At 38.6% G+C, this 27,634-nt stretch overlaps 1 protein-coding gene across 20 annotated transcripts in view; it reads left to right on the top strand.

Annotated features, from left to right (window-relative positions):
* The window catches only part of NRXN3 (neurexin 3), a gene marked incomplete at both ends in the record, with an annotated part of 1,633,255 nt that overhangs the window by 1,458,605 nt on the left and 147,016 nt on the right, over window positions 1-27,634 (top strand). For 12 of the 20 annotated variants that reach the window (XM_082851715.1, XM_082851714.1, XM_082851706.1 and 9 more), the window contains one exon: window positions 20,379-20,686. In XM_082851715.1, the coding sequence (XP_082707841.1) occupies window positions 20,379-20,686 (308 nt within the window). Of the gene's footprint in view, window positions 1-9,924; window positions 10,015-20,378; window positions 20,687-27,634 lie in introns of all 20 variants that reach the window. The other 8 variants (XM_082851716.1, XM_082851713.1, XM_082851712.1 and 5 more) reach the window with 1 other exon arrangement.

The following is a 27,634-nucleotide window of genomic DNA, read 5'->3' as shown; positions in this document are numbered from 1 at the left end:
CAGATACTTTATCTACCTTTGTTTGGGGTATTTATGATATATTAGTGTTGTCTATAAAATGTGTTTTATTTATATAGGCTATGTTCTCCCTTTCATTTATTTTCTTTTCTGCTTTTTTTTTTTTTAACAAAGTCAGTTATGTTATAAAAACAGCCCCCATGCTGATCTATACTTTTCTCTAGATATTTTCTCTGAGCTGAATACGTTGTTATTTATCATCATCCTTTGTTTGTGGCCAGATTTGAAGCCATGCTTCAGTTCTCACAAGCAAATCAATTTGAATTAATTTGCCAAGCAGAGTTAACGAAGCCGAGGCATTGCGTGAGTTTAAGATACAGTAACCAGCCGCATTCCCTGAGGTTATTCCTTCACTGGGAACATGTTGATTCTTGTACCATGTTGTAGTCGTGTATACCTGACCTTTGAATGTTGCACTAAATGATGCATGGCTGCCAACTGGTTCATATTTTGAAAAGCCTTGGAAATGCCACATAACCAAACAAATCAGGAGTATAGACAATTCTTTAATTAATACCTTTGTGGGGGAAGAGTGGTCTTCAAGACATACACTCTCTGATGCTTGCCTATTCTAGAAATCCTGTGGCTAATGATGTTCTAAGTGAAAGTTTGAGAAACATATTTCTTAGATGATCTTTGAGGTCCCCTCGACCTTAAAAGTGTAGATTCCTCTCAAAATATAAACTGTAAGGTCCAATGACCTCTACTCCTAGAAACTGCTTTATAATTATGAAACACAAAAAAAATTTGCGGGACTTCCCTGGTGGTCCAGTGGTAAAGAATCCTCCTTCCCATGCAAGGGACGCGGGTTCGATCCCTGGTCGTTGGTGAACTAAGATCCCACATGCCGAGGGGCAACTAAGCCCGTGCGCCATAACTACTGACCTTGCGCGCCTCAACGAGAGGTCCCGCCTGCCGCAAACTACAGAGCCCACGTGCCCTGGAGCCCACCTGCCACAACTAGAGAAGAGAAAATCCCCACGCCGCAACTAGAGAGAAGGCCGCGCACCGCAACGAAAGAACCCACACGCCTCAACGAAGATCCCACGTGCCGCAACTAAGACCCGACACAGCGGAAAACAAAAAAAAAATTTGCTTAAGAGGGACCTCAATGGTTATGTGGACTCTCCCTCCCCCTCAGCCCTCCACCTCCACAGATCCCCAACAAGTTCTCTAGCAAGAAGAATCTCCTTCAGACCGTAAAGGCTGGTGCAAACAAGTAGGAAAATGCAGTCCTCCTAAAAGGTGGGGAAATGGTAATAGAGTTTCTCGAAGGAGCTCAAATCTCTGGGTCTTAGATGAGTAGTGTTCCAGGATGCTGAAGAAATTTGGACTCTAAGCCCTTGTTCATGTTTACCCAGAAATAATGATGGGAGTCAGAATAGAAAACTAGTTTGGGAAAAGTGTTCTAAATTTTACATTGTCCAAAACAATGTGTCTCAAAATTGGAACCAATATGTAAAAATTCTCATGTGTTTTATTGGACAGATAAGTTGGTATACATTTAACCATATTTAACAAAAATATGGTGATGGCCTGGGCTCTTCAAAACAAGTCTTACCTAAATAGTCTCAATTCCCTTTGGAGAGCATTAGCAAATTGGCACATGAGGAATATGTTATGGATATAGCGTATCTTCATTTCCTCGAAAGAGTATAATGTAAGGCGAGCTATGAGAGCCTCTTAAGGAGATCTGCCTCTGGTTGAACTGAAATGCTCAGATGAAGCTCTCTAGTTATTCTGTATCTATTGCTGTATAACAAATTACCCCAAAATTTAGTGGCTTCAAACAGCTAACATTTATTATCTCACAGTTTCTGCAGGTCAGGATTTAGTAGCAACTTAATCGAGTGGTTCTGTATCAAAGTGTCTGATGGATTAACATTACTCATCTATTGACTAGGGCTACAGTCATCTCAAGGCTTACCTAGGTCTGAAGGATCTGGTGGCCTCAGTTCCTTGACATGTGGGTGGCTTAAGTGTCCTTACGACACAACAGTAGCTTCCCCAGAGTGAGCCATGAGAGAGGGAGTGGGAGGAAGTCACAGTGCCTTTTCTGATCTAGTCTCTAAAATGAGTTGCACATTGTTAATTCCACCATATCCTATTCTTTAGAACTGAGTTACTAAATCCAGCCCAGTTGGAGAATCAAGTTCTACCTCTCACAGAGGGGAGTTTTAAAGAATTTGTAAACGTTTTAAAGTCACCACATAATCCTCCTATTCTGTAAAATTTTCAGGGTCTGGCATGAATGTACAAAAGATATGCTTATCACACTTGCAAGATGGCACAAAACTAAGAAAGGTATCTCCTACAGGAAATAAAAGGCCTAGAGTTGAACATTTTCTTATCAGGTTGGAATGCTGTTATAAAACAAAAAAGAATAAATTTAATATAATTAAAGTCCTGCTTTGAAGCTCATAAAGTATACTGTGTGAAAGCAAGATGGCACAAACTTTTTGGGAAGCAATTTAATTGGAAACTGCCTTGGGCTTAAGTTGGAAATAAGCCTACTGTGTGACTGTGCTGTGTTGTGTTGTTTAGACAACTGTTGTAAACCAGCATATTCACCAGGTCAGGGGTGGGTGGTACGTGGGAGAGTGATTGTTATTTTTAGATCCCTTGGGAATAATATATTCATTTGTAGGCAGGAGGTTCAAGGTTGGTCTAGAAGACCTATAATTTACAAACACCAGAGACCCCATATGATCTAAGCAGAAATAATACTGTAGCATAAGTTTATTATGGCATCAGCAATGTTGATATTGGTGTGACTTTCCTGTTCACAAGGATGAAAATGTTTCTATTTGTTGCTCATCAAAATTGTCCTTCCAGACCTCCTACCTGTCCTCAGAACTGGGTAGTGACACCACACGTTAATGTTCGAATGATTGGAATTTTTCTTTTACCAAATATTCCAGTATTCTGGCATTAAAAACATTGAGTTTGATGTCCTCTACATGAGAGGGATGAAAGTGAATGGAAACTGGGGGCGAGTGGGAAGGAAGGCACCTAGAGAGAATTGAATCACCAACATTGAAGAGTAACAGAGAGATTGCACAGAGGGTGGATATGCAGGAAAGAATGGATCATGGGGAAGAATGAGCCCTAGCATGACACCGTGGCTTTTGCAAAAGTGGAAGAAATAAGTGATAAGAAGAAGGACAGCTAGGGGAATCTTGAAAGGATCATGTGTCAAAAGGTTGAAGACAGAACATTAAGGTTTTATGTTGAAAAGGAAATTTGAAAAGATTTGACACTAAAAGTTGTGTGGTGAAGTAAATCTTGTGAAGTTTGCCTTCTTTCTAGTTTAACCCTTCTGAATCAGGTACTGTTATAACAATAACAGCAATAGTAACAAATCATATATTGAGCACTTATTTTGTGCCACACACTATGCTAAGTACTTTACAGACACCTAGTTCTCAGTTAATTCTCACAACAACCCTATGTTGCAGTTACTATTATAACTTTCATTTTATATACGCAGAAACTAAAGCTTAAAGATACACCAAGACATAGGTATACTTAATGTGTTTACCAGGAAGGAACTAGACAAAAGCCAGGTTGAAATTGACTAGCCTAGCTCCAGGGCATATTTTGGAATAATTATAGAAGGCAAAGAGTGACACCACTTGAGGAAGGAAAGCAAATTTTATAGTGGGTTTTGTTTTGTTAATTTATAGCATGTCATTTTTGAAAGTGGATCTTAAAGAGTAAGTTCTAGACAGACCTATGATCATGAAGAAAGTTCCATTAGATTACTTGGAAATAGTTTCTTAAACTATGAAAGCAAATAAAGATATTTTGGTCACCTGGGCCTTGTTTTGTTCATCTTTCTGGGATTGAAAGTATCCTTCATGGATGAGGATAAATAAAAAGTCCAGGATCAATGAGCTTCGGGAAGAGAGTTGAGAATGGCTTCAAAATACAGGGAAAGGATAGGGATTGGTGATATATGGTCTAATTATTGCATCAGGGCAAATTGTCTTTAATATAATAGCACTTCAACAGAAATGGCACTTTGATTTAGATTTAGGAGAAGTTCAATGTTAACGTGTTTGCACACAAACTTGACAAAGCCAAGGAATAGGGGCGTGATCACTTGGATAAGTGGACGTTGAGCTCCAGGGTTACATCTCCAGCACAGTCCCTACTCCCATCCCCTGAGAATGAAAATAAATCACATTTCCAGCCTCTTCCAACTCCCCATGAGCATTCTTGACTGGATTATTACATTTAATTTGTATAAAATCTTACAAGATAGGTATTATCATCTTCATGTATTTTTTGGAACAGATGAAGAAATAGACATCTAGATTAAGAAAAGTACGCAAGTTCACAGAACTGGTAAATGTCTGAGATAGGACTGCATCTATCCTATCGAGCCATCTTTGCTTAAATAGCTCAACTCCTATAGCCTAGAGATGGTGGATCAATACTATGACTTGAATATGGGAAGGAATTGATAATATGTCTGTCCACATATATTTTCCATTTCCAAACATACCCAGAAGACAGGAGGCAGTGAGCTTCATCAGCCCAGTCAGGGCATTCGTGGGTGACCTCCACTGCTTTCTAGGAGTAAACATCTCATCACTTTGGAAAGGTGGTTCTTGCTGGCTCCTCGAACCACTTAAGTGAGTCTGGAAAAGCTCCCTTATTTAATAATGCCCTTGTGCTCTGAGTCTATTAATTTACTTCCCCCAGCTGATCAGTTTTCTACTCCAAGAGATTAATTTCCTTGCCTTGGCACACTAAAGGATCGAGGCTCAGAACATACAAATAGTTCTTTTTTCTTTGGCCCCAAAGGTGTGTTGTGAGGATTAATGAGATGATGCTTATAATTGCATTTTGAGCTCCTTGGTCAAAAGGCACTTTATAAATACAAGATATTAATTCTTGTTGAGTTCCATCCATCACTTACAAGTGGATGAACATTCTAGATGCCCTTCGGGTAGCACAATACCCGCCCCCCCAATCTGACTCTGAGAGAATTTGTCTGGGTCAACACCAGGAACAAGACCAGTGCGGAGCTCAAAGAATTTCCCCCAGTTCCTGTCCTTAGTGCCTGATGTTTGCTTTGAAACTCACAAAGTGTTCTTTGGGGAGAGAGACATTCTAAGAACCTCTGAAATGCTGTACTACTTGATTCTACCCACATTGATTTTCTTTTGCCTCTGGCTCTAATACATAGTATTCATTCTCTGACTGTTCATTAGACCCACGGTCTCATTTTTTAATGTCAACAAAGCAATAAAGAAAGCTTTCCCTTCCTTTATTCCAGACTCAAAACAAAATGCGAAAATACCTCTGGCATTAATTTTGCACAGATGAATGTTGCTACGATATTCCTATTAGCATGTCCACATGTTTGACAACCTTTCAGATGGTATTAATGGTCTACCTGCAAGAAAGCATTTTCTGCCAGCCCAGTGCAACTTGCCAGAACCTTTAAGCCACTCTTCCTCAGCTTAGCAGCAGTATATCATCATTACCTGTAGCTGGACCAAGAAATCGCATTTGTCGATGTCTGAATTGCTCTTTTACTTTCAGTGGTTTTAGAAACCAACTTTGTTTTGGAAATGGGGTTAGCTGAGTATATTTTAGAAGATACAGAAATATAAAAAGCAACAACCAACTAGGGTCTGTTCATCTTTGGATGGTAACCTTTGTGGCACCAAACGTAATACGGTCACCTTTTGAATGGAGGCCTGGAAAAGTTCCGAGACTGTGGAAGCACACCATGGAATTAACATGCTTCCTTCTGATCATTAAGAAAGAGTTGAATCATGTTAAAAATAATAATAGTTTAAATAAATTGGATGTTTTTTCATATCCCAGGTTCTGTATATGCTCTACCTCTTAATATCCTATACCAAGTCCTGTGGTGAATTCGGAAGTGGGGAAACTGGGACTATGTGACTTGCACAAGGTCAAGTAGCTACTAAAGTTAAAACTCAAAGCCAGGTTTGTCTCCAAAGCCCATGTCATAGCGCCTATGCTGTACTGATTATGGTTTTAAGAAAATTAGTATAACTGCTAATGAATAGGATCTATGTTTGAACCAACAGAGTGTAAAAATGGTGTTGTAAAAGTTATTTTCTGTGCAATACAGGAGTTCTCTCTATCTTTAAGTTTTTCAACTGAAAGAATTTTTACTTCTTTGGGGTCATCAGCAAGTTTCCAGATTACTTCTTTGGGACCTTAAAGAGGGACTAATGTATTGGGAAACTATTCAAGGGTCAACTTGCTTTCTTTGTCTTATCTTCTCTGTTCGCTTTTCCTTTTATCGTAAATGGATTAACCCACATGTAGTCAATGTGAGCTGTTTTTGCATAAAGGTTGCAGCTCTGTGTATGAACCAGTTGGGCCTCAGTAATTTTACCTCAGAGCATTCTGCTCTTCACGATATTATAATTCAACAGTGCATATTGTATGTGTCTCCAGGAGCTGAAATATTTGATAACAGAACCAATAGTACAAAAGCAAATGACAATAGGAGGTCAATTGTATAAAAAATAGATGGAGATACACACACACACACACACACACACACACACACACACACACACACACACACCTCTAACCTTTTTCAGTATAATAGAATGAAATATGGCTAATACTTTTTTTTCTAAAATTCAGTTCCAAGTAGTTGAGTGTCACATCCACATAAGTAATTTAAGAACTGTCTATTTGAAGATGTCATTGTGCAATTTATAGATTTCTCAGCGTGGTTGAGAACTGCAATCATTACATTTTTGGCGTATAATTAGTAATATACATATGCCTCTTTTTAGTGACATGACATTACTATTCATAAGGCCATTCCTTCTTGAGGATAGCATCACTTTCTTTTGAAGAATTGATTTTAGTCTGTGTTTAAATGTTCATACTGGCTGCTATATGAAATGTACAACTAAATGTCATTAAGGATTTAATATGAATGTATATGGATTTGATGAGGTTTGCTAAGCTTTCAGAGTAGTCCCTGTGTTTGAATTCTGGTATGTAGAAGGTTGTTTGCTCTTCAGTCAGTATAGCAAATGGGGCTCGGGGCAAATGAACTCATTCTCATGCACATGTTTCTAAAACATTTCTCACTAATGTTTGAGATAAATTAAAATTAAAAACCAACAAGAACATGAAAAGAGACTAAGAACGATGTTAATGTGGCAATTTAAACCAATTTGGTTTTCCAAATGGCCTTCCATCTTTCACAACTTTTAACAGTATGCAAGATCGCTATCCCTACTGCTAGATACTGTCAGTCTGGCATGGAAAACTTAAAACTTTTTTCTAAATGTCTTTTAAGCTGAGATGGAGAAGAATGACTCTCTGTCTTTCACTTTCTGAAGGGTCTAAGGTTGAATCGTGGCTATGCTGTCCTCCCAACATATCACTTACTGATTCTCCTACACTGTTTCTTAGTTTTCTAGCCAGTCCCATATCCTAATATGATTGTCTGTGGAGCTTTATGCTTGACAGAGAGTGGATGGGCGGGAGGGTGCTTAGGAGGACCAAGACTCATATGTTTGGGGAAGAAAGAAGTCAATGCAGCTTCTTAATGAAGTTGGTACACATAGAGCTGTCAGTTTGGAACGTTGGGTACTTATGATTTTGTCTTGCACGTTATGAAGAATAGTTAGCTTTATATTTGCTATTGACTTCACCAATCCATTCCACAGTGAGTGGAACAGAGGTCATTACTATACTTAATATTGTAGCCAATGACAGTTACAGAAAACCCAAAGTAATAGAACATATTCAAGGTGAACCTGGCTTAATCCATTTGCCATTTCTCAATTTCTCAGTATGTTGTGACTAAAATTTGAGAGGTCAGAGCTTATGAAGATGGATGACATCCCTTGTGTATCTGTCTCCTGTAGGGTAGAATTAAGAGTTATACCCTTGTGTATCTGTCTCCTGTAGGGTAGAATTAAGAGTCATAGAGATATAGGTTCTTTTCAGAAAAGTGCATGTTCCTTTTCTATTAGGACATGTGAAAATTTACCCAACTTTATTTTGGATTAGTAGAATTCTGTGTACCCAGATCTACCAGGATGATCATTATAATGATCTCTACGTGGTATTTACGTTAACAGGTAAAATTAACTTTTTTCACCTTGGACTTATTGAAACACCAAGAAGTTAAGATACCTTTCTGGTTTTCCTCCTAGCTTACACCCTGTCTTTTTTTCTTCTGTGAGAAATAACATTTTGAGGAAAACTTTAAATTATATACTGCAATCCAAAACTGTTAATTGTTCTTTCCATTCATTGCACTTTATCCTTTGATATGTTAATATGTTAGGCTTTATGCCAGGCAGATAGGGTCCCATAATGTAGGCTGGGAACAGATCCATGGTCGCCTCTTTCATGAGCTTTTTGTTTGTTTTTATTCCTGGATAGTAAGAATAATGAGTCAGCTCCTTAGAATAGTTTGTTCAAAGGAGAAATGCATGGGGAATCTTTTAAATATCTCCCAATATTGCCACCCCTTCCCCATCCCATTCCTCACATGAGGCAGGTACTAGTTTAGCCACATGTGGAATCTTCTCTGCCAGTGAAAACTCCTCTGTGAAGATGACCCTGAGATGGAAATGCCAGGGCAAGCTTCTGTTCACCTGATGCTATATTCAATCCTAATAATCTTTCTAGCTTTTAGACGCTTTATAAATGGTTTCCAAGCCACCTGTCTTGAGAATTTGATTTCACCTTCAATGTTGGTGATTTGGATTGGGCTTCCTGAAGTTCCAATACTGTAAGGCTATGAGTCAAAAGTAATTTAGAATTCACCAGTTTCTGCTTGATCACTAGGAGGTTGGTTGACAAGACAGAGCAGTTCCCAAAGCATGGCTTCATTATTTTGTGATTTGAAGCATATTCATTAGGGGTATATGTTCACAACACCACTCTCCATGTCTGTGCTAATTAGACAAACCATCCAGGGGTGGTGACAACATTTATGAAAGGAAGAAAGAGGCATACTAACAGTTAAAAGCATTACGTTTGATCCTTGAAACTGATTAGATATTTCATGCTTGGAAGAAGTATCCCTAACAGGCTTTATGAATGGATGTGTATTCAGGAAGGACCTCTCCTAGGAAGGAAAGAGAGAGAGACTAGGTAGACATATAAAACCTGTGTCTGTTAGTACTAATAAAATATAGGTACTCAGAAGTCTGAAAATGCTATATCACTATATGTATAGCTGCTTTTATTTACAGATATTTACTTTGGGGTTCCTTCGATTTTAAAATGTGGAACAGATCTAGACAAAGAGATAGAGATTAAAAGAGTTATCTGTAATACTCTACCTATTTTACATAGGGGATGGGATGCCAGGCCCCCTTTATGGAATAGGAAGTTTTCGTTGGCCATCAAGGCTTAAATTGTCTTCTTTGGCTTCCCTCTGCCAGGAAGTAGAGCAGTTGCACACACTTGAGAGGAAAATAAGGACGTGCATGGCCCCATGCTTCTGATCAGATACAGTAGAGTGAGTGTGGGACATGCATGACTAAGACACTGAGGGTCCCCTACCACGTTATGAAGCTGATCTGATACAAGTCAAGGGGATCATTGTTCCTCCATTGACCCAATTAAGGTATGGTTAGAGTGAGATGGAGAAGAGTGAAGGTAAACCCATTTCTGTAAATAGCCAAACCTCTTCCTGATGCCCATCCCAAGTCACGTTTCCAAAACATACGGAGTACCGCATAGCTAAGAATAACCTGACCTCACATCTGTCAACCAAGGGCAGAGTGACTTCGACTCCACCTCCACTAAAGATAAATGGATATCTATCTCTAAAAACTTCATAAAACGCACCAAAAACCTAGGATGTTTTTGAATGACTTATTGACTTTTCAGATTGTTCTTTAAGCTGTTTTTTAAACTTTAAAGGCAACACTGATAATGAACGCTTCCAAATGGTAAAACAGAAAATCCCCTTCAAATATAACCGACCCGTAGAGGAGTGGCTGCAGGAAAAAGGTAACTGTCGTTAAAACTTTCATTTTAAAATCATTTGATTCTAAACCCTCATTTTTAAAGCCTGCAAATAAATGTTCCTTAAATGATAATCGCCTGCTGCATAAATGACTGTTTTAATTTTCATTATAATTTGTGTCAGCTTCCACCTGCCATATGTTGATAAATCATGCTATAATACATCGCCATTAAAATACAGTTAAAGGGACTAACATCTAGCTTTCTATCAGCATGACAACCACAAACAAGAAATTCCAGGAACCTCTAAAAAAGAAATGTATTATGGCAATTTAACCACTGCATGACATTATTTGTTAATTTGTTTTAAATTACCTCTTATACCAGAGCTTTCTAAAGAAATTTCAAAAGAACTTATTAAACTTACATCTTGAGGCTGTTTTGGCTTTACTATCTGTAGCATGGTTAATGACAACAAAAAAATCATAGATTGACTCTTGTAATTTAAACTGCTTAAATAACTGTTATAAGGGGAGCGACTTTTTTTTTAACATTTGTTTTTAAACAAAGAAAAGAATGAGAAAGATGAATTTTGCCTTTAGAGTTAAACCTACAGAGGCAAATATGTTTCATAAGAAGTTAATGGTGTCCTAGTTGCTGACTGAAACTAAAAAAATAAACAAACTTATTCTACACTTTGGTTGTGTATTCGATATTTATGCAACAAAAGTGTACGTGGTTGAAAAAGGAAAGGTTAATGGAAGGCAAAACAGCAGTTTCTCATTTGCTGAAAAAAACAACCACTTTGTTAATAAAAGAGGGCAGCGGTTATACCCGATGTTAGAATTTTCTGTGTGGTTCCTACTTATTAGGAAGTGAATTATTGTCTTTCAATGATGAAAAATTTTTGTCTTTAAGAAGCTGTTTACTCTGTTCTTTCCTGAGCCAGTATAAGCTACTCCTGTAGCTTAAGTGAGTTTTATTTTAAGTAGACATTAAGTGAGTTTTTAAAATATGTAGAGATTTGATTGAGTTATTTATAAATAGTAATGAGGTATATTAATATGCAACTTAAAAAATAAAGGACTACTACAGTTGTAAGTTGAGTGAAAACATTCAGACCTTTAAACACGGAAAATCCTCACTGAGTCTTAACTGTTTGCCCTGTTTTTAACGTACGTGGTCTAATTAAAAATAAATTAAGAATAACTCTAAAAAGCAAATAATTTTGTTCAGTAATCACCAGCTCATAAAGTCCCTTTAACATTAAAGATGATGACTGCCTCACTTCTTAAAAAGGAAAAGACAACTAGATGCATGTCTGAGTCTCATGTGCCTGAGAGAATTTTTTTGTTTCTTTCAATTTTATGTTAATAATATTTTATTTTACTCCATTGCCTTTTGAAGTCTAAGTTCAGTAGCATGCCAGGCATTTTCATTTGTATAAATCATTATAAAGTTACTAGTAGGCTTTTAGTTTTCCTTCCAATAGCATTGTTATCAGTTGGCTTTCATATAGAAGGATGCTTCCAAACACACAACAAAAGTTGAGTTGGTGGGACAGGGATAGGGGTGGTTTGGGTGGAAGGGAGGGAGGAATTCCAGTTTCTTAACTGAATATGTATATGTTTATATATGCTAATAATATTGAAAAGAATTATTTGCAAACTGGGAAGTTCTCTCTTCTATGTTATTTTAACCAAAATTACTTTTTTGTTTGATTTTGGTAAGTAACATTTATTCGTTCTGTCACTTTACCTCTTCCTCTGTCTAGGTAACTTTCCCTTCAAAAAAAATAGAAAATGTATACCAAAAGACCTTGTAAGGACAATAAGTAAAACAGGGTAAATTCAGAAAGATGATTAGGCAGAGGTATTAGGAAGTAGCTGGAATCCTCTTTGGAGTTATTTCTGTCATTGGGGAAGAGATCTGGGTCACAGCATTCCCAAGTCTGTTTTCTGGCTCTGTCTGCTATTGACTGACTTTCTGACCTTAGACAATCCACTTAACCTCTTTATATCTCAGATTTCCCATCTGAGGAGAGGATAAATAATACTGCCTATTCCCCAAGGGTGTTCTGAGGTTTAATTAATTAGTCTTTGTGCAACACTGACTGGAGACGTGCAAAGATTTAATTTAAGCAGTATGTGAACTTGTTGTCCAAATGAGGTAACAATTAATGACTTTCAAGAGGATGGGCACCCAAAGCAAAACACAAAGTAACCTGCTACAAACCCTGTACTGGTGTTATAACCAGATTTCGTATTATTGATGATAGAACAATTATCAGACTGGAATAGAGATATAATAATGGTCGCCCCTTATAAAAAACACGATTGATCATAATGAGGGACAATAAGGAGATCTGGCATTGATTTTGAGAAATCTTGGGCAGATGGTACGACTTTCTCTGGTCAGTCCCTTATATCCTTCATAGGGAGAGGGTAGTGATGATTGTCTCTCACTTATTCACTTAATCCTACTTACCTGATAGAGATAAATTGATCAGAGGAAGAGATGGCAGGAGACTTGAATATCCTCCATTCCTTTAGTGCTTGCCAGCTTTACTATTAACCACCTAATCTCAGGTACAGAAGGCTAGGAAAGGGTTTTAAAACATAAGAAAAGCAGACCTAGCCAGAAATAAAACATGAAACAGACAAATAAACAAAGGTCCAGATACTTCCTAGGGCATGATGGAAATCTGAAACACAGGCAGCCTCCTTCCCTATTTCACCCCACCGGTGTCTTGTTCTCAAGAAGTGATTAGTCAGATCTCTCCTTGAAAGAAGGAATAGGCAGAAGTGGAGCAGTGGCTTAATCGTATAGCCCAGGACACATGTCTTGCCTTTCTCCATGCTTGGGTCAGTCTTGAACAAGCAAAGACCACTTGTTGGAGTGAACTATGGCAACTGGAATAAAGGAGATCCATCATTTCTTTTCTTTTTTTTTTTTTTTTTATACCCTGGCATCTGCCGCCACAGGCTTGCCCCACGTTCCATACGCCTCCCTCCGCCATGGCCTGAGTGAGCCAGAGCCCCCAAATCAGCTGCTCCTTTTATTTTTTTTAATTTTTAAATTTTATTTTACTTACTTTTTTTATACAGCAGTTTCTTATTAGTTATGTATTTTATCCACATCAGTGTATACATGTCAATCCCAGTCTCCCAATTCATCCCACCACCACCCGACCCCCTGCCGCTTTCCCCCCTTGGTGTCCATACGTTTGTTCTCTACATCTGTGTCTCAGTTTCTGCCCAGCAAACCGGTTCATCTGTGCCATTTTTCTAGTTTCCACATATATGCGTTAATATACAATAGTTTTCTCTTTCTGACTTACTTCAGTCTGTATGACAGTCTCTAGATCCATCCACGTCTCAACAAATGACCCAATTTTGTTCCTTTTTACGGCTGAGTAATATCCATTGTATATATGTACCACACCTTCTTTATCCATTCATCTGTCGATGGACATTTACGTTGCTTCCATGACCTGGCTATTGTAAATAGTGCAGCAATGAACATTGGGGTGCATGTGACTTTTAAAATTTTTTTTTGCTGTACGCGGGCCTCTCACTGTTGTGGCCTCTCTCGTTGCGGAGCAACAGGCTCCGGATGCGCAGGCTCAACGGCCATGGCTCACGGGCCCAGCCGCTTCACAGCATGTGGGAACCTCCTGGACCGGGGCATGAACCCGCGTCCCCTGCATCGGCAGGCGGACTCTCAACCACTGCGTCACCAGGGAAGCCCGCATGTGACTTTGTGAATTATGGTTTTCTCTGGGTATATGCCCAGTACTGGGATTGCTGGATCATATGGTATTTCTATTTTTAGCTTTTTAAGGAAACTCCATACTGTTCTCCATAGTGGCTGTATCAATTTACATTCCCACCAACAGTGCAAGAGGGTTCCCTTTTCTCCACACCCTCTCCAGCGTTTGTTGTTTGTAGATTTTCTGATGATGCCCATTCTAACTGTTGTGAGGTGATACCTCATTGTAGTTTTGATTTGCATTTCTCTAATAATTAGTGGTGTTGAGTAGCTTTTCATGCGCTTCTTGGCCATCTGTATGTGTTCTTTGGAGAAATGTCTATTTAGGTCTTCTGCCCATTTTTGGATTGGGTTGCTTGTTTTTTTTTAATATTGAGCTGCATGAGCTGTTTATATATATTGGAGATTAATCCTTTGTCCGTTGATTTGTTTGCAAATATTTTCTCCCACTCTGACGGTTGTCTTTTGGTCTTGTTTATGGTTTCCTTTGCTGTGCAAAAGCTTTGAAGTTTCATTAGGTCCCATTTGTTTATTTTTGTTTCCTTTACTCTAGGAGGTGGATCAAAAAATATCTTCCTGTGATTTATGTCAAAGAGTGTTCTTCCTATGTTTTCCTCTAAGAGTTTTATAGTGTCTGGTCTTACAGTTAGGTCTCGAATCCATTTTGAGTTTATTTTTGTGTATGGTGTTAGGGAGTATTCTAATTTCATTCTTTTTCATGTAACTGTCCAGTTTTCCCAGCACCACTTATTGAAGAGACTGTCTTTTCTCCATTGTATATCCTTGCCTCCTTTGTCATAGATTAGTTGACCATAGGTGCGTGGGTTTATCTCTGGGCTTTCTATCCTGTTCCATTGATCTATGTTTCTGTTTTTGTGCCAGTACCATATTGTCTTGATTACTGTAGCTTTATAGTATAGTCTGAAGTCAGGGAGTCTGATTCCTCCAGCTCCGTATTTTTCCCTGAAGACTGCTTTTGCTATTCGGGGTCTTTTGTGTCTCCATACAAATTTTAAGCTTTTTTGTTCTAGTTCTGTAAAAAATGCCACTGGTAATTTGATAGGGATTGCATTGAATCTGTAGATTGCTTTGGGTAGTGTAGTCATTTTCACAATATTGATTCTTCCAATCCAAGAACATGGTATGTCTCTCCATCTGTTGGTATCATCTTTAATTTCTTTCATCAGTGTCTTATAGTTTTCTGCGTACAGGTCTTTTGTCTCCCTAGGTAGGTTTATTCCTAGCTATTTTATTCTTTTTGTTGCAAAGGTAGATGTAAGTATTTCCTTAATTTCTCTTTCAGATTTTTCATCATTAGTGTATAGGAATACAAGAGATTTCTTTGCATTAATTTTGTATCCTGCAAGTTTACCAAATTCATTGATTAGCTCTAGTAGTTTTCTGGTGGCATCTTTAGGATTCTCTATGTATAGTATCATGTCATCTGCAAACAGTGACAGTTTTACTTATTCTTTTCCAATTTGTATTCCTTTTATTTCTTTTTCTTCCCTGATTGCTGTGGCTAGGACTTCCAAAACTACGTTGACTAATAGTGGTGAGAGTGCACATCCTTGTCTTGTTCCTGATCTTAGAGGAAATGCTTTCAGTTTTTCACCATTGAGAATGATGTTTGCTGTGGGTTTGTCATATATGGCCTTTATTATGTTGAGGTAGGTTGCCTCTGTGCCCACTTTCTGGAGAGTTTTTATCACAAATGGATGTTGAATTTTGTCAAAAGCTTTTTCTGCATCTATTGAGATGATCATATGGGTTTTATTCTTCAATTTGTTAATATGGTGTATCACGTTGATTGATTTGCATATATTGAAGAATACTTATATCCCTGGGATAAATCCCACTTGATCATGGTGTATGATCCTTTTAATGTGTTGTTGGATTCTGTTTTTTGTATTTTGTTGAGGATTTTGCATCTATGTTCATCAATGATATTGGCCTGTAATTTTCTTTTTTTTTTTGTAGTATCTTTGTCTGGTTTTGGTATCAGGGTGATGGTGGCCTCATAGAATGAGTTTGGGAGTGTTCCTTCCTCTGCAATTTTTTGGAAGAGTTTGAGAAGGATGGGTATTAGCTCCTCTCTAAATGTTTGATAGAATTCGCCTGTGAAGCCATCTGGTCCTGGACTTTTGTTTGTTGGAAGATTTTTAATCATAGTTTCAGTTTCATTATTTGTGATTGGTGTGTTCATATTTTCTGTTTCTTCCTGGTTCAGTCTTGGAAGGTTATACCTTTCTAAGAATTTGTGCATTTCTTCCAGGTTGTCCATTTTATTGGCATAGAGTTGCTTGTAGTAGTCTCTTAGGATGCTTTGTATTTCTGTGGTGTCTTTTGTAACTGCTCCTTTTTCATTTCTAATTTTATTGATTTGAGACCTCTCCCTCTTTTTCTTGATGAGTCTGGCTAATGGTTTATCAATTTTGTTTATCTTCTCAAAGGACCAGCTTTTAGTTCTATTGATCTTTGCTATTGTTTTCTTTGGTTCTATTTCATTTATTTCTGCTCTGATCTTTATGATTTCTTTCCTTCTACTAACTTTGGGTTTTGTTTGTTCTTCTTTCCCTAGTTCCTTTAGGTGTAGGGTTAGATTGTTATTTGAGATTTGTCTTGTTTCTTGAGGTAGGCTTGTATAGCTATAAACTTCCCTCTTAGAATGGCTTTGGCTGCATCCCATAGGTTTTGGATGGTCGTGTTTTCATTGTCCTTTTTCTCTAGGTACTTTTTGATTTCCTCTTTGATTTCTTCAGTGATCTCTTGGTTATTTAGTAATGTGTTGTTTAGCCTCCATGTGTTTGTGTTTTTTATGTTTTGTTCCCTGTAATTCATTTCTAATCTCATAGCGTTGTGATCAGAAAAGATGCTTGATATGATTTGTTTTCTTAAATTTACTGAGGCTTGATTTGTGACCCAAGATGTGATCTATCCTGGAGAATGTTCCATGCACACTTGAGATTAAAGTATAATCTGCTGTTTTTGGATGGAATGTCCTATAAATATGAATTAAATCTATCTGGTCTGTTGTGTCATTTAAAGCTTCTGTTTCCTTATTTATTTTCATTTTGGATGATCTGTTCATTGTTGTAAGTGAGGTCGAATCTGAATGAGATTCTTGCTGGGTAGAGTAACCTTGGTTGCAGTTTCTTCCCTTATATCACTTTAAATATATCGTGCCTCTCCCTTCCGGCTTGTAGATTTTCTGCTGAGGAATCAGCTGTTTACCTTATGGGAGTTCCCTTGTATGTTATTTGTCGTTCTTCCCTTGCTGCTTTCAATAATTCTTCTTTGTCTTTAATTTTTACCAATTCGATTACTATGTGTCTCAGTGTGTTTCTCCTTGGGTTTATCCTGTATGGGACTCTGTGCTTCCTGAACTTGCGTGGCTATTTCCTTTCCCATGTTAGGGAAGTTTTCGACTATAATCTCTTCAAATACTTTCTCAGGTCCTTTCTCTCTCTCTTCTCCTTCTGGGACCCCTATAATGCGAATGTTGTTGCATTTAATGTTATCCCAGAGGTCTCTTAGGCTGTCTTCATTTCTTTTCATTCTTTTTTCTTTATTCTGTTCTGCAGCAGTGAATTCCACCATTGTGTCTTCCAGGTCACTTATCTGTTCTTCTGTCTCAGTTATTCTGCTATTGATTCCTTCCATTGTAGTTTTCATTTCAGTTATTGTGTTGTTCATCTCTGTTTGTTTGTTCTTTAATTCTTCTAGGTCTTTGTTAAACATTTCTGGCATCTTCTCGATCTTTGCCTCCATTCTTTTTCCGAGGTCCTGGATCATCTTCACTATCATTCTGAAATTTTTTTCTGGAAGGTTGCCTATCTCCACTTCATTTAGTTGTTTTTCTGGGGTTTTATCTTGTTCCTTCATCTGGTACATAGCCCTCTGTCTTTTCATCTTGTCTATCTTTCTGTGAATGTGGGTTTTGTTCCACAGGCTGCAGGATTGTAGTTCTTCTTGCTTCTGCTGTCTGACCTCTGGTGGATGAGGCTATCTAAGAGGCTTGTGCAAATTTCCTGATGGGAGAGATTGGTCAGATCTATCATTTCTAACCAGTATAATTCAACTTTGCATTTCAATTCTCTCTGATCTTCTTTTTATTTGTAAGCAAGGGCAGAATAACATCAATAGGAAAATAAGATGAGGACCATTACAGATGTGAAGTACTGTTGTGAATATTAGAAATATAAAATTTTCTACCTGTAATCAGTTATAAGCATTAACTGATTATCAGTGTTTGTCTATATATAAAAATGGAGATGAATAAGCATTAATATTATGGTTGGCCAACAGTTATGTGAATGGAAGGGATAGCTTGGCACTGAGGTGTAAGAAACTGAATTTTAGCCCTAGAGATCTCTTCCTAGGCAATTTCTTATTATGTTAACCACTGCAAATGCCTATGCAAGGCCAGGAGCATTTTTTTTTTTTTTTTTTTTTTTTTTTTTTTTTTTTTGCGGTACGTGGGCCTGTCACTGCCGCGGCCCCTCCCGTTGCAGAGCCCAGGCTCCAGATGCGCAGGCCTAGCGGCCATGGCCCACGAGCGCAGCTGTTCCGCGGCATGTGGGATCCTCCCGGACCAGGGCATGAACCCGCATCCCCTGCATCGGCAGGCGGACCCTCAACCACTGCGCCACCAGGGAAGCCCAGCATTTCTTTTTATAGTAAGCTTAGGGCTCCCAGAATAAAGCTGTTGTCAAAAAATAAACAGTAAAGAGTTATGAGCTCCAGGCCATTAGCCAGTATTATTGGGCATTGAACTTTTTGCTGCATCTTATGTGAGAAATGAGAGGCCAAATGATAGGCAATGATGCATGTGCACAGGGCACTGAAGGAATTGGTGGGAAAATAATGGAAATCTATTAGATCTATTTGATTGGACCCTTAGGATCTGGGCAATTCTGTTATCATTAAAGCCAGCAGATTCCATTTCCATGCTCCAGATATTTTTATAGAGATTATTTTCACTATAACAAAATTATCTGTCCAAATCATCATAGTGAAGTGTAGTGTTTGAAGCTTCCAAAGGGGTATTAGTTATAAATCATTCTTGACTAATATGCCCTTAAGCATTGCCCAGTGAGTGGAGCTGGGTCTTGTACAAAGAATTCCCTCTGAGCAGATGCATTTTCCCTTCTCTGTCCCTTCTGTTTCGTCCATTTTTCTACATTGAGTAGGGACTCCACAGAAATTCAAGGATAGCTACTCACTGTGTAGGCTTAAAGGCCATGTAATAGTGGTGGAGGTTAAGCGCCCAAATATCACAGCACGCCTCTATTCGTATTTGAGATTATATGAAAACCTCAGTCTTTAAAAAAATATACTCCCTTTTATTAAAAAGGCAAGTATATCAGAACATTGTTTCCAGTCATTAATAGCTAAAAATATTCAGGCAATTAGATTAAGAATGAATGAAGTATTGTTTGATCACTCACTAAAATGGAGAAAAATTCAGAAAGGATATATTTAATTCCATTAAAAAATTTTTCCACCTTTCTCCATATGGAAAAACAGAAGAAAATAATCTGGAGAAATAATAGAATAGAAGGCTCTAACCTTTAAAAGGTATTTAGATTTTTCTGGGAAACATCTCAAACTTAAGAGAGGCTTTTTAAAGTAGGAATAGTTGGGGGGAAGATAAGTTGAGTTACACTATTCTAACCTCTGTTCTACCATCATTTCATTCTGATAGTTTTCTGTCCACAGAAGCATAAATGGTTCCCCAAATGGGAACTTCAAATAAGGTGAGCTACTCTTTGCTTCAATTCATTAGCATACCTCTATATCACTTTAAGGTATTTTATGTGTATCTTTTTTCATTAACACCTATCCCTCCTCTTAAAATTCATTGATTCTGAATGACATTTTTTTTCTTCCCCCTTTTCTCACTGACATGATCAATGCCTACTTATTTTCCATATCTCAGAGGGAGATTTAGTTGTGTGACTATAATCTCTCCCCTCCTCCAAATTATTAAAGATGGGAAATAATCTGTCATAATGTTTATTAAATAGCAAGTATGGGTAGAATATTATGCATTAGGAAGATTTCTAGGAAATGAGGTGTTTGGTGACCAAAATGTTTAGTTTTATAAGTATACAATAAATCCAAGTCTCTTAGCTAGAATCGAAGTTAATTTCAGTTAATTTAATTTAATTATCAGACCTAGTTTTTTAATTCAGTGTTCTGTGTTACCTCACTGAGTCTTTATTTGCCATATATAATTCTTTTTAGTTTTCATTGTGTTACTTTTTAGGTTAAAAAATCAGTACAGTAAGTACTTATGATTTATTATTTTCATCCCCTGTTTTTTTTTTCTGTCATCCACAACTGCATAACCAGGAAGACTATAATACTGCTCATCATTGAACAAGATTTCTCCTGCCTCACAATAAAGAGATAGAGAATCTTTTATTCAGGTTATCTAGGATATTCAGCTAGACAGTGGAAGAGATAAACAGTGAAATGTTATTTGCCAATGTCTATATTGAATTTTTGTTACCCAATTTCTTCCTTTCAATTGCTCAAGGAAGCCTGTTTTGATGTCTGGTCCATTCAGACCAGGTAAGGCAAACAGAGAAAATGTACAGGAATAATGATGTTTCCTCCACCCAACCCACTAGGCCGGCAGTTAACCATCTTCAACACCCAGGCGCAAATAGCTATCGGTGGAAAGGACAAAGGACGCCTCTTCCAAGGCCAGCTTTCTGGGCTCTATTATGATGGTTTAAAAGTACTGAACATGGCGGCTGAGAACAACCCCAATATTAAAATCAATGGAAGTGTCCGACTGGTGGGAGAAGTCCCATCAATCTTGGGAACGACACAGACAACCTCCATGCCACCGGAAATGTCTACCACTGTCATGGAAACCACCACTACAATGGCTACTACCACAACCCGCAAGAATCGCTCTACAGCCAGCATTCAGGTAAGCCTTTCTCCAACAATTAATTGACTCCGCATCTTGGTCTTTGAGATATTGCTGTCATGGTCCGTGTTACTACGTAGCTAAAGTGTCTGAATGACTATGTTTGTAGGAAGGATGCCTGTAGGAAGGATGGTAAAGCTCTTTTTCAAAATGAGCAAATTTTCACTATGAAATACTCCCACCTCTCATTTTATTACCTTTCTTTTCACTAGCCAAAAGGGAAAAGGGGGAAAGGAAAATTTTTTATCATAGGAAAGACTGCATCCTAGTTCAATTCTATTCTCATCCTCCTGATGGCTTTGCTAGGACGTGAATTGTTCATTTTTGAGGCCAGTGGGTAGCATTAAATCAAGGGCAGATGAAGCTAGAGGTTCAATTAATCCTTATAAAATGCAGTATTTGTATTTGATAAGTGTTGATTATTCACTTATTATTTTTGGCCCACTTCGTTTCCTTTATATTATATTGACCAAGGTCCTAATTACATTAGAAAATTCGAAGGTCTGAGTTTAGCTATGTAGGACGTCCTTAGTTTTGTGGTTAACGTTTTTGTTTTGTCACTTAAAAGTAATTATACCCAAGCTAAAGCTAATGCTTTGCTGACTTCCTTGGCATCTCATAAATCTAGTTAGTAGAGGGGAGAAGGTTAATCGAATTTTTAGCCTTAAATGCTCTGGCAAAAAATAAGACATTCCGATTGCTTGTGGGAAAATGACCCCTAGTCTAGTTAGTATCTGCAGAAGATTCAGTAGATCAGTACTTGTCCTTTCTGTTTCTTAGTTTTAAGACATTAGCCAGGGGTTCAGTTGAGTCTTTGACATCACCCTTCCATTGACTTCAGAGGACATTATAAACCTAAAGTCAATAATCAATTAAACCCCCAATGTGTTCCCATTCTTCTGAATTAAGTTTATGAGAGTTAGGCAGTGGTAAAAGTGTTGTCTACCTTTTCGCTTTTCTTTGAGTAGAAATATCCAGACCATTCCTTATGTGACTCCACAGGAACAGTTGGAAGCTGATGCACTGATGATGTTATCAGGCCAATTTAATGTGTTTTAGAAAAGCTACTAAGAAGCTGGTTACTTAGCAGTCTTATAGTTGCACGTGTTGTTACATGTATACCTTCGCACATGCTCCAGAAAAATAGCTTTTTCTCTGCTGATATTAAAGCAATAACTCCTGACACTTCACTATACTCACTGAAAAGAAGATAAAAGACAATATATATTTCTATTATGACTCTCTATAGCTCAAGAGCAGATCTGTTTATTGTGGGTGAAAGGATAGTTCTATCTGCACAGGTCTTGGCAGACTTGTTCTGTCTCTGTCAGAATACATTCCACTAACCCTGTGGGAAGCAGAGAAGCATATGGCTTTTTCTTCACAGGAATGGATGGTCCTGTAGTCCTTTTCAAGGCCAAATTTTTACTGACCTCAGAAGGATTTAATGTTACATGAGGATTCAGGGACTAAGCCATGGTAATTATCAGTCTGGGGCTTTCCTTCCTGCAGCACATACATAAATAGGAGCAGATTAGGTGAGTATTTGTACAAACTAAGGGAGCCAGAGTAGGATACAAGGTACAAAAGTCTTATAAGTGAGTATGATTCTAAACATCATTTAACCTGTTGTCATTTTAGAGGTCAGCAGCTGTAGACAGCTGGAGGATGCCCTCTCTAACAGCCTCCTTTCTGGTGTGTTTCTTTTTCTTTAGTCCAGTAATAATTGGATTACATCTACATGTCTTTTCCTTTTGCTTCTACAGAAAAGGCTATAAAAATGAGTTATAAATCTGTTGATGCTCTTTGTTTTTAAAGGTGTATAAATACATAAAGTAGTCTTGGAGGAAAGCCAACAGACTAGCAAAATTGGATTAGATGGGGATGACACATAAAAAGGCCCCATATTCTTTGTAAAGATTAGCTAAAGGAAATAACTATGCCAAGGGTTTTGAACTGTTTGTTCTGCCAACTAGCCATAAGAACTTTGCCCTGGGCAAAACGAAATAGCCTGCCTGTCTCCAAGTCTATCCCTGTCTTAAATACATTCTGTAGATCATGTGAAGCTTGTTTTAGGACCGGGGACCCAACTACCCTTGGATTCTACCCAAGGTTTAAGGCAGTTTCCAGACTCTGAAGACTCTGGGTGAAGAAGGTCAGTCTCAGGAGTTCTTATGTGCCCTGTGTGAGCCCCTAATTTTCTTGAATGAAATGGACTCATAAAGATTTGATCTCTGGGAAATCTTCAGAAAAAAGAAAAAGAAGGGAGGAAGGCTGGATTTCATGTTCACTAGATCCATCATTCACGTTTTCACCTATGTGTGAAATCTTACAGCCATTCCCAAATGATACTCTGTTCTGTCTTCCTTTGCTTTGATAATATTGCTAGAGTAGACTTGTCCTAAAAGTAGACTCTTCCGGAAGAAACAAAATAAGCATGTGCATTCACAAGTATAAATATCTGTTTATTAAAAATCCACCGGTTATTTCTTTAAGCGTAAGGTAAGAAAACATCATTTGAGCAGTTCATTTCTGATAGACCTTGGTTAATGTTGATTTTAAATCAAAGGAAAACTGCAAAGTGCTTTTAGTGATGCTCTTAACTGTGTGTGAATGTGAACAAAGAGTTTGCCAACTGATATGGCCCTCTAACGCTCTAGCCTCCTGGAAGTAATAGGCGCTTTGATCTTTCTGATACTCTAGTTTGTTACAAAATACTTGTAAATTGCATGGACTATGTTAAATTACTCACAGCTGCAGTGCCAAGCAGGAGGGGAGTTTGGGGGAGAATGGATACATGCATATGTATGGCTGAGTCCCTTTGCTGTGCACCTGAAACTATCATAACATTGTTACTCAGCTATACTCCAGTATAAAATAGTTTTTTTTAAAAAAAAGAAGGATGTCTCTAGATGCCTCCCTGAATAAAAAAGGAAGTTAAGGTTGAGAAAGCAGGTGGGTGCATTGAGAAAGCAGGTGGACAAGTGATAATTCTCAAATAAAGGTCTGGCACTTAGTAGGTGCTCAGTAAATATTTATTGAATAAATCAGAAAACAAGATAGGCTTTATTATGTACCTTATCATCATTTAACAATCAGAAGTGTCATGGCTTGTGGAAGGATTTCTCTCTAAGATGATCAGTGTGCTTTGGACAATTTTAATTTTTTTTCCAGTGGTAAAACTATAGCAGAATGATTAAATGCATGTACTTGAAGTCAGACTGCCTGGGTTTAAAACCTAGTTTCTCTTCGTATTAACTAAGTGACCCTGGGCGAGTCGTGTATGTTGTAGTTACCTATTGCTATGGAGCAACCTGCCATAACTTAGTAGCTTCAAACAACAACTATGTCATTAGATCTCAAAGTTTTATGGGTCAGAAATTTGGGCAGGGCTCAGCAAGGCATTTCTTCTGCCTCACATGGAATTCACTGAGGTCATTCAGTGGCTAATCTGGTCTGGAGGGTCTGGCTTCACACATGCATCTGGTACCTTGGTGGGTGAACTGGAAATACTGGACTCAGCTGGGCCCACGTCTCTCTCCGTGTCTCTAGGACTCCTTTCATAGAGGCTCAGGACCCCTGGAGAGAGTTTTCCAAGTCTCACTCTCAGGGAGTGATGTATAAACCTCATTTCTCAATAGGAGGAGTAGCAAGAATTTGCAACCAACCTAAATCTACCACATTGTAAAGTTGGAGGGAGGGAAAGGTACCACTAGTCCTTATAAGATTGTTGTGAGGATAACTGAGTTAATAAAAGTAAAATGCTTACAAGAGGTATATCATGAAGAATATAATTAAATATATTTTAACCTTGTTATTATTATATTTTGTCCTCAACATTTGGTATGCAAGCCAATACCCTCTCAAGCAAGGATCTAACTCAGAAAATGGGGCTGCTTCTACTGATTGTAGTGTCCGCAGTTCAGAGTGGGGCTAGGAGGTTTTGGAGGATAGGGATTTGAAGGAGGCTCAGAGTAGAATTTGGGGGCTGAAATTAGTCCTGGCAAATAAAACGTCTGTAAGATCTCCGGAATGGACATCTCACTACCCATCTTTAATTTTCTTTTCCATTTTTAAATCAACAGGGAGTGCTATGGGCCTTGGAGAGTATGTTCTGTTATGAAATGGGTCTATCCACATGTATTTTTGGTGTTACAGAAAGAGGAATCCAGGTTCCTCGCCATCATGGAGCTTACAGCGTAAAGTGGACAAGAGGGCTTGACATTAACTATCAGTATGAAATAGTGACTTACGAGTGATGGTGTGTTGGGGGGTGAGGAGTGGTGTATGGGATGGCATGGCTGGATCTTATGAATGAGGTGAGAATGGAACTGGGACTTGGATACATGGTGCTAGGAACAAACCCCAGGTTGGCTGAATGTGCAAAGCTAAATTGACAAAGTCAGAGATGATTCCTAGAGAGATCGCCAAGTCCAGCTAGAACAGAGAGTGCATGGAGGGGGTTTGTGAGATACAAGAGATTCAGATTCTGAGAGTCTTGGCCTAAAATGCCCCCAAACAGGAGAAGTCCAAGAGGGGAGAACTGGATCAGGTTGCCTGTGGGTCTTACTACCAGGGACGCCCCAGAGATTGTACAGGCACATCCATTGCATTACGTCTGACCCCAGTGCTGGTGGGTTACTATCGTGATGCCGGTAGGTCAGCTTCTAAGGTGGAAAAGTTCAACTCAGGCTACACTCAAATTCCTTAGTCCTCACTCAGGATGGAAGGCAAAAGTGAGGAATAAGAGTCTTTTAGGGGTAACTCTCAGCCACCATGACCAAAGTGTTCTTGTGAGAGAGGAAAGGGCCAAGAGGAAAATAGTTCCAAGAACAATGTGTATTCTCTTACCTTAGTGCTACAGACCAAGTTATGAGTAAAGAAAGAACTCAGTGTGTTCTGTGTTCAGCAAATCACCATTTGGAATCATTTATAAGCTATTAGCAGAATACTGATCATGACCCGCTTTTTCTGAACTGGGCATTGGTAAAGTCACCTTGACATTGGCCAGGGCTGCCTGGCACCAGAATATTACCAGAAAATCACAATGTTCAGCCTGGATTGGAACTACCTTAATAAACAGTAGAAGTGAAAGACTTGAGAGCTTTGTGAGATTTCATTCGTATCTCAAACTCACAAATTTGGTGGGCAAATGTGAACCATTTTCAAAAATTATGGAAGGAAGCCACAATTATTCAGGTTTTGTAACAATACCTATATGGAAAGTCCTCGTGGTCTGCTTTCAGTTTTAGGCTGGGGACAGTCAGAAGCACACTTCAGCCTTGATATTGATTACTGGAAAACAAAACAAAGCAAAACCTGTGATTAAAAAGTTGATCCTTCACACTGTCTGTCCTGGATGCAGTCCCAGTATGCTGAAGGAAAGAGAGAGAAATTTAGAATCAGAATTTCTGGGTTGGACGCCAGGTTCTTCCAGCCACTTAGCTGTGTCTCTCTGGGAATATTGATTAGACCCTCTAAACCTCAGTTCTATTATCTGTAAAATGGGCACAACAGTATCTTTACCATAGGCTTGTTGTGAGTAATAAATACAACCAGATGTGCAAAGAACTTAGGCCACGCCCTATCCCACAAGTCTGCACTAAATGCTAGACATTTGGAAAACCACTTCAACCCAAGAGACTCTCCCAGGACTCACAGATCCTCACAGAGCTTAGCCTCCCTGTATGGCTGGATAAGCACAAGAACAATTTTGTCTACACCCACACAAACCTGTGATCACCCAGGATTTCCTTTGAGGGTCCTAGATTGAATCACAGCCCTGAACTCATCAATTAGAAGGGATGTATGGAGTGGGAATTAGCTTAGCTGAGTGGTTATCACATGCAAAGTGTTCTATTAGGTGAAACATGTGAAACTGCCATTTCTGTAGATCAGAATGGTCAGATATCAGCAATTCCATATGGTTCGACACATACATGACACACACATTTACAGCATGTTGTTGTCCATGGCGTTTTGAGATTCTGGCCAGAACACTGAATTTTCTCAAGGTTCTTTGAATAATCAAACTGTCTTGGATTGGGATACAAGATTAATCTACTTTATTCCAAATACCATGCTATAACAGGAGGTAAGTTATGTTATACTTATCCCCCAAATTATCCCCTCTGGGCCCCTCCACCTTTTTCCTGCTTCCACCAGCTTGATAGAAGTGAGACTAGGAGTCCACACACTTTTCCATCCCTCCCTTTTACCACCAGACAACAGAGCCTCTAGGGGAAGTTTATTTTAGGATCGGGGCTCAACTAATATTGATTAAAGGCCTTATGTAATGTGTGGCTCCAGGGCTCGTTCCTTTCCTGCCAAGCTTCATGACTGGGGGAGGCACTGAAGATTTGTCGGTCTAATTAGACTTTAGCTGCCAGCCAAGAAGTATCTTCTGTTTCCTCCTTACCCTCGCACAGGTACTTACTTTTCCCCTCCCAGAGAATAACTGGGGGGAAGGAAATTGGACTCTAATTTACTCATTACCTGGTAGAACTCTCCAGTGACATTTTCTCTCCAGAATGCCATAGTTCTAATGGGAAAAAAAGGAACTTGATGGGTTTACCTACCTCTTAAAGACTTATGTGTTGGCAGGACACATAGATCAGCACTTCCCAAAGCTGGAAAAAGTCCCTTAAAGGATCTCTGAGAAGGGCCTCATCACATACAGGCAGAAGTCTGTGAGATGCTAGAAGTTGGAGAGATGCCCTTCTAATTAGGTTGTAATATTTATAGGGTAGAATTTCCCACCAGAATTGCTAATAAAGCACTGGATCTTTTTTTTCCCCCCTAACATCTTTATTGGAGTATAATTGCTTCACAGTGGTGTGTTAGTTTCTGCTTTAATACAGAGTGAATCAGCTATACATATACATACATCCTGATATCTCCTCCCTCTTGTGTCTCCCCCACACCCTCCCTATCTCACCCCTCTAGGGG

Source organism: Leucopleurus acutus, assembly GCF_964270905.1.
Source record: "Leucopleurus acutus genome assembly, chromosome: 1".
Classification (NCBI taxonomy): Eukaryota; Metazoa; Chordata; class Mammalia; order Artiodactyla; family Delphinidae; genus Leucopleurus; species Leucopleurus acutus.
Note: the sequence above shows the minus strand (reverse complement) of the source record. Positions and strands in the feature narration are given on the sequence as shown.